The sequence below is a fragment of the Micromesistius poutassou genome (assembly GCF_964030765.1).
Source record: "Micromesistius poutassou genome assembly, contig: SCAFFOLD_6602, whole genome shotgun sequence".
Taxonomy (NCBI): domain Eukaryota; kingdom Metazoa; phylum Chordata; class Actinopteri; order Gadiformes; family Gadidae; genus Micromesistius; species Micromesistius poutassou.
Window position 1 is genome coordinate 1 of NW_028179722.1, and position 7,500 is coordinate 7,500.

At 48.9% G+C, this 7,500-nt stretch overlaps 1 protein-coding gene and 1 long non-coding RNA gene across 2 annotated transcripts; one reads left to right on the forward strand and one right to left on the reverse strand.

Moving 5' to 3' along the window:
- Positions 1 to 82: 82 nt before the first annotated feature.
- Positions 83 to 1,261, reverse strand: LOC311372572. Its single transcript, XR_014642022.1, has 4 exons — positions 1,127 to 1,261; positions 488 to 545; positions 271 to 363; positions 83 to 169 (listed from the first exon to the last, which is right to left on the reverse strand). It is a non-coding gene; the product is annotated as an uncharacterized lncRNA (long non-coding RNA).
- Positions 1,262 to 2,269: 1,008 nt separating this feature from the next.
- Positions 2,270 to 7,065, forward strand: LOC311372573 (neurofilament light polypeptide-like; the record flags this gene model as incomplete). The annotated part of the gene is made up of 4 exons (XM_084489559.1): positions 2,270 to 3,331; positions 3,477 to 3,601; positions 3,718 to 3,945; positions 6,990 to 7,065. 4 exons carry the CDS (start codon positions 2,270 to 2,272, stop codon positions 7,063 to 7,065), a joined length of 1,491 nt encoding a protein of 496 aa, XP_084345685.1.
- Between the last annotated feature and the right edge of the window lie 435 nt (positions 7,066 to 7,500).

Below are 7,500 nucleotides of genomic sequence, written 5' to 3' on the forward strand. Positions count from 1 at the left end.
CATCTATTTTTATTTCCTATTATCAGAAGTGCACCAGAACAGGAAGTAATAATACCTCTTTAAGTAACGGCGTCTTGAGGAGCTCATGGTAGGCTTTGGCAGACTCGTCAAACTTGTCGTGCTTCTGAAGATCTAAAGCTTTGTGGTACAAAGCAAAAGCCTCTGCTTCCTGCAGAGAACGTAACAAAAAGAGATTCACTTGGGTTTCATGGAAGTCGTATTTAGCACCAAAGTAATTGACTGAGTGGCACAAACTCTCTCAGTTTATACCTGTGCCTCCTTCGTTTGACTCTTGCGACTTCTCTGGGGGTCTTGTGACTCATCAGCAGCTGTTGAGGCTGCATTTAATGCTGCTATTCGAATCTGGAAAACGGATGGGGTGGGGGGGAATGACAGATAAGCACATAAAGGAGCATTTTGTAGGTTTGCCATTGCGGAATTGCTGAATGCTTAAAATCAAGCAGAATAGCTGAGTAAATGATCTTACCATTTTGTATCAGTGACAATGAGCTTCCAACTCTAACTGCAGTGGCTTTTCATTCATGCTGAAGAAACATAGGAGACAATGAATGAATGAATGAATATTTTGGAGTAGGGCGTGGCAGTGTTGCAACATGGAAACAGCAGCGTTGATCAACACCAGTCAGCCAGAAAATAAAAGGTGAACAGCAGACCCAGCGTCAGTTTCGCTGACTCTGGACTCTTTGGCTGTCACTGTCTTTCCTCCGTGTCCTCCTTATGCTCCGCTTTTGGATTGTATTCAGGGAAGTGTCAGTGTGCCACATAACGCTGGTTACATCCCAGTGCTGACATGATCTTGAATAGCGCCAAAACGATGACACTTTTAAGTTATTGACTATGCATTAGGGACGATCACACATACAATTGCAGCTGCAGACCCCTGCAGCATAGGTTGTTATATAGTCCTATAGTTGCATGGTTGTGTGGGAGCAGCCGCTATGATCCCTGCAGAATCTCAGCAAAGATAGGCTTGACCACTTGGCCATTAACAATGTAATACTTCGACTTAATCTCTGATAGCCCGGTTAGCGATCTAGGCCGACACAGCTAACGTTAGCCTCCCCCGGTGAGCGGTGAGCATCCCCGCTGAGCCTGAAGGTCTTACCGGTCACCTCCACGGTCGCTGCATGGGCTCAGTGCGACTCTGATTGTGGAGCAAACTGCGGATACCGACGTGATAATACGGCGGAATGGGCCCAAATGAAAGGTGTAAACTTTACCGAGCCATCCTTTGTTGTTGTGAGCGTTAGTATTCTACGTCACAGCATCACAGCCGCAGCGTGTCCGCTTGGCCACGCCTTGGTTTAGCAACCCGTCGTCCTATTGGTTGATCGTGTCGCGACCGCTTTTTTTTGTCCAATGAGGCAGTGTGATGTTTTGGGGGCGGGGAAACTACACACCTTGCACCCAGCATTGGAACCATCCCATACAATATGAAACACAGGCAGTTTACCTTATCAATAGATTGTGATTCTTAATAATAGTATAATTTGTAGTGATTTTTTTTCAACGCACATTGTATGACCAGAGCCTAATAGGTTTGAAACAGGATATTTTTTCTGTATATACTGCCACACTTTGCACCAATCCGTTTCAAATTAGATGTGCACATTCACTGTCAAAGTTACTTCATAGATAAGTACAATGTTGTCTGTCCATCCTGCGGTGTCCACACAAGTGTGGACAGACAGCCACTAGGGGGGCACACCTTTATTGAAATATGGAATGGTTAATAACCGGTAAAACAATGATAATAACTGCAAGGTCTTTGTTATTCTGCAGAGTCAGGTCCCCAGCCTTCAATCAAATGCATTCTGCAGCACCAGAAGAATACACAAAAATAATGTCAAATCATGAAGAAAAATATCAAATATGTAGTCGTATTGTGACTTCCTGACTTATCCTCTTCACACCGAATTCATCTGCCAACTCCACAAAGCCTTAATCCACAGCGGTCGCATCATGGTAACAACCCTCCCGAAGCTGTCTATACAACAGCGTGTTGTCCTCATTGACCCTGTCCATTGCAGTGCATTCTCCCCGCCTCCCTCCATGCTGAGACTGGCTGGTCGGTAACATCATTATCGATTCCCTCAGTCAGCATGCCTGCAGAAAAAAAGGAAAGATTCTCCTATGGGGTGGGGTTCTGGAGTCTGCGTCACAGTCATTACCGGCCCCTATAAAAGCTGCAGGGACGTCGCTTTCACGGTACACTCGTCCTGGCTACTGCCTTCCACTCAAAGCAGCCATGAGTTCCTTTGGCTATGACTCCTACATGCCCTCCTCCTACAAGAGGAAAACGGTGGTCCGCAGCAGCGGATACGGAGGCAGCGGCGGGGGGATCGGATCCAGGACCATTTACTCCAGCCACGCCGCAGCACCCACCTACGGCTCGTCCGCTCGCCGGGTGTACCCCTCTCACAGCCGGACCCAGTACTCCGCTCCCATGTACTCCTCCTCCTCGGCCGCCGAGCTGAGCATCAGCCAGGCGGCACAGGTCAGCACCGACTTCAAGACCCTGAGGACCGAGGAGAAAGCCCAGCTGCAGGACCTCAACGACCGCTTCGCCAGCTTCATCGAGCGGGTGCACGAGCTGGAGCAGCAGAAGAAGCTTCTGGAGACAGAGCTGCTGGTGCTGAGGCAGAGGCACGCGGAGCCCTCCAACCTGGCCGGTCTGTACGAGCAGGAGCTGCGGCAGCTCAGGGCCGCGGTGGAGGAGGCCAGCCAGGAGAAGCAGGCCGCGCAGAACCACCGGGACCAGATGGACGACGTGCTGGGCAACCTGCAGGGCCGCTACGAGCAGGAGGTGATCGCCAGGGAGGACGCCGAGGGCCGGCTCATGGATGCCAGGAAGGGCTCGGACGAGGCCGGCCTGGCCCAGGCGGAGCTGGAGAAGAGGGTCGGGACCCTGCTGGACGAGTTGGCCTTCCTGAAGCGCCTGCACGAGAGCGAGATCTCAGAGCTGCAGTCCCAGGTGCAGTACAGCGCCCAGGTGTCGGTGGAGATGGAGGTGATCAAACCCGACCTCTCCGCCTCCCTGCGGGACATCCGCGTCCAGTACGAGAAGCTGGCCCAGCGCAACCTCCAGTCGGCCGAGGAGTGGTTCTGCACCAAGATGAACGTGATGACGGTGGACTCAGCCCGCAACACGAACCACGCCCGCACCGCCAAGGACGAGGTCCAGCAGTACCGCCAACAGATCAAAGCCAGGGAGCTGGAGATTGACGCCTGCCGTGAGATGAACCAGGCTCTGGAGGGCCAGCTGCAGGAAGTACAGGACAACCAGAGCACCGAGATCACAGAACTGCAGGTTTGAGATGAATAGAAAACATAAACACATTTGGCTTTGATTTGCACTTGAATAACTTAAAATAATAGCAGTGGATTTCCTCTTTTCAATAGTTTATTAGTAACTGTTTCTTAATCTGCTGTATTGCTGCATTCTTCTTCTGCAGCTCTCAATTGTTCAACTGGAGGATGAGTTGAGGCAGAACAAGAATGACATGGCTCGTTACTTGAAAGAATACCAGGACCTCCTGAACGTTAAGATGGCTTTGGATATTGAGATTGCCGCATACAGGTCAGCTGTTTACCGGAAAGATAATTAAATTCACTGTTGAAGCAGTATATAGGCAATCCCATGAGGGAATTCAGTATTTATCACTCATACACATTTCTCTCGTTTTATCTTTCTAGGAAACTGCTTGAAGGGGAAGAAAACCGCCTGAGTGTTGGACCGTCCATGTCCCATTACTCCCAGAGCATGTACTCCTCCATGTCCTCTGGCTACCCCCAGTATCAGATGCAGAGTCAGCTGAGCTCCGCCACCCCCTACCTCCACAGCTATCGCCTGGGATCAGCACTCGTCAAGGAGGAGATCATCTCAGCCAGCCACGCCCAGCAGGCTGAAGCCACTCAAGAGGAGCATCAGGAAGAGGAGGAAGAAGAGGAGGAGCAGGCCGAGGTAGAAGAAGCAGAAGGAGACGCAGAAGAGGAAGTAGAAGAAGCTCAGGGTGAAGAGGAGGCAGAGTCAGAAAAGGATCAGGAAGAGAAAGAAGAAGACGCTGAGGAAGAGGAAGGAGAAGCGGCGGAAGAGGGTGAAGGAGACGCCGAGGCAGAAGGTGAAGAGGGTGAAGGAGACGCCGAGGCAGAAGGTGAAGAGGAAGGAGGAGAAGGGGAGGCAGAAGCTGAGGAAGAAGGAGAAGGTGAAGGAGAAGGCGACAAGGAAGGACCCGAAGAGGAAGGAGAAGGTGATGAGGAAGCTGGAGAGGGAGATGCCGAAGGAGAGGCAGCAGGTCAGTGAGTCGATGTTATACAATATAATGATTTTTCATGGTGTGCTGTTATCTCCCTTTTGCAGAGCTAATACACACACTCTTCTCTTAATCCATTCCAGAGGGTGCAGAAGAAGAGGAGGGAGCAGCAGAAAAGGAGGCAGAGGATGAGGGAGAGAAGAAACAACCCAAAGGAGAGGAGGCACCGGCCAAGACACAAGATGACACAAAGAAAGTTTAGATTGTTTAGATACATTGTTTCCGAATAATGCCTATAAGTCTTACATGAGTGGAGATGTCTTTTTCTGTGCTCAATACACAGAGATCTTTGATAAAGTCAATTCAAACGATAGACTCTTACAAACGAGAAGACCATAACTTGGTGAACAGAGCCTAAAACAAAGTATGAGTAAAGTCAGAGCATGGACGCATGCAAGCATACTCTACGAGCAAAGACATCACGCAATTAATGTTTATCAACGGAAACATACGAAGGACAGGATGTGTTACATGTTCGGAAGCATTGTAGAATTTTGTTTGCCAATACCTGTGTGCTTTACTGACACCACAATATGCCTATTTATTGATTACAATGTTTAAAGCGCCTTATCTCAAATCCTCATCCATGGGGGTTGTCAATTCAATGCTGCGATTTAACTGCAATAAAGCCATAAATACATTAACTCAATATTGGTTGGAGTGTGATTGCATCTAGTTCACAATGAACAATAGCATACAAACTATAAAGGCATCATAACATTTTTATGAACAGTCTCTGTATCTCTGTATCTCTGTATCTGTGCTTTGAAAAGCAAGGTTGCATCAAATCAATCAAAGATACAGCAAAACACTGAGCAGTGACTAGACACTTTTCCTTTCAGTTTAAGTGAATCATTTGTACTGTTGTTGGCAGACAAAAAGTTGTTGGCTGGTGTTTTACCCACCCAGAATACACCACCCTGTGCTACACTTAAAAATGAGGCCAAGGATAAGTAATTCTTGACTTGTACAATTTCCAACCACTAAACTGAAAGAAAATCCCAACAGTTTAGTACTTTTCCATCCAGAGACACAACACTCTCCTCGAACACATTATCCATTATGAACATTATTTCATTCAGCCTATACATCACGTAGTAGTACAGCACGAACAATGCTCATGGTGGTGTCTTTCTCCCATAAGTCAGAGGGTTCTGCTCCCGTTTTGTTCGCAGTCACTGTGTGATCGGGGGGGGGGGGGGGTGGGGGGCTGACACGAGGGCTTTGCCTGCATCTTCAGCCCTCTTCACATCCCGGCTCATAAATCAGAGGTCCGCCTGAGCCCAGTGTGACTCAGCGAAACTGGTGCAGTGAGCAGCAACTGGCCCGTTGTCAATTGACTGAGGACAGAAAGGGAGAGCAATTCCATTAGAGCAAGGAAGACAAGGAAGAAAGGGAGGGGAGAGAGAGAGAGGGAGAGAGAGAGAGAGAGCGTAAGGGAGAGGGAGAGAGGGAGAAAGAGTAAGAGACAGGGAGTGTGTGTGTGTGTAAGGGGGGTGTTCAGGGTGAAAACGAGAAGGGGAGAGATGAGGAAGAAAAGGTGGAGAGAGAGAGAGAGAGAGCGAGGGAAAGAGAGAGAGAGACAGACAGAGTGAGGAGGTGAGTGTGTGTGTGTGTGTCTGTGTGTGTGTGTGTGTGTGTGTGTGTGTGTGTGTGTGTGTGTGTGTGCGAGTGCATGCGTGCTTGTGTGTGTGTGTGTGTGTGTGTGTGTGTGTGTGTATGTGTGCATGTGTGTGCGAGGGGGGGGATTCAGGGTGAAAACAAGAAGGGAGAGAGATGAAGAAGAAAAAAAACATAAAGAGAGTAACAGCACAGAGAGAATGAGACAGGGGGGAGACACTGAGAATATCTCTGTAATAAACCTTCGCTGAGGACAGACAGCTTTTATCCACTAAGTAGATAAAAATATGTGTGGGGGGGTGCCTGCAGGCAACCGCAGAGATACTGTCCCTGTTGGTCCCTATAGCTTGCATATGAAAATGAATGCCGCCACCCCCCCCCCCCCCCGACACAAATAATCTCTCAGACACAAACACTTGCCAAAGGTACACTTTCGAATTTCCATTGTGCATCTGTTGTGATGCTAATGTCTGCCCATATGTGTTCAGGATATTTATTCGTAGTAGAGCTGCGTCTAGAGCTGAACTGCTGGAAGAATATAAATAAAAAATGTATGCAACGCTGCTCCCTGCCAACTTTATCATCCGTCCTGTCCTCGATTGACCTCTTCCTGAGGCAGACTGTCTCCTCCACCTCCCTCTCTCTCTCTCTCTCTCTCTCACACACACACACACACACACACACTTTCTCTCTCTCTCTCTGTCTCACTTTCTCTCACTTTCTTTATCTTTCTCTTACTCTCTCTCTCTCACTCTTTCTCTTACTCTCTCTCTCTCTCTCTCTCTCTCTCTCTCTCTCTCTCTCTCTCTCTCTCTCTATCTCTCCCTCTCACTCTTCTTGCTGGAAATGATAAAGGCATTGCCAACCCAAAGGCACACCCAGTATAATTTTTAAAGAGTTTCTTTTTTAATTTGAAACACCAAACTGCCCCTGAATGGACCATTACATCCAGGATACAGTGTCACTTTATGGGGGACGGTGTGATAAAGCAGGGATCTGTCTTAGACACTAAAGCATTGCTGATATCCTTGACAGGGGGAAAGCTGACTCAGCCAGCCTCTACAGGCTGAAGGTGGATTCAACAGAGTCCATAAAGCATCCAGAATCCTAAAGAACGTTCCAGTCCAGTCCCCTTGGCTGTCCTCCATAGTGGCCAGTACTGTTGCATTTTTAACAATGGGGTGTTGTAGGGTAGTGACGGCGGAGGTGCCTTATAGGAGCGTTACAGAGCCACTGTAATGCTGTGTGGCGTGCTTACCATGGGGTCGTCTCGGTCTGTCATGTTTTATACGAGTTACATAAGATGAGGGACGCGGCCACGGGCAGAGCAGGAGGGGACGGCGGCCGGAAGTGGTCGGTCTCTGTGTCCTCGGGAGCAGTAGAGCAGAGCAGTACCCCCTAAACACGATTCAATCTGACAACAGGCAAAGCAGGCAGCGCAGCTCCTTCATAAAACAGCAGTCGCTCACAACAAACAAATGGGAACGTCAGCGGCAGCCCGTGTCTTCTCATGTTAGGACATCCAGACTTTTGCTTCGTTGTCCTC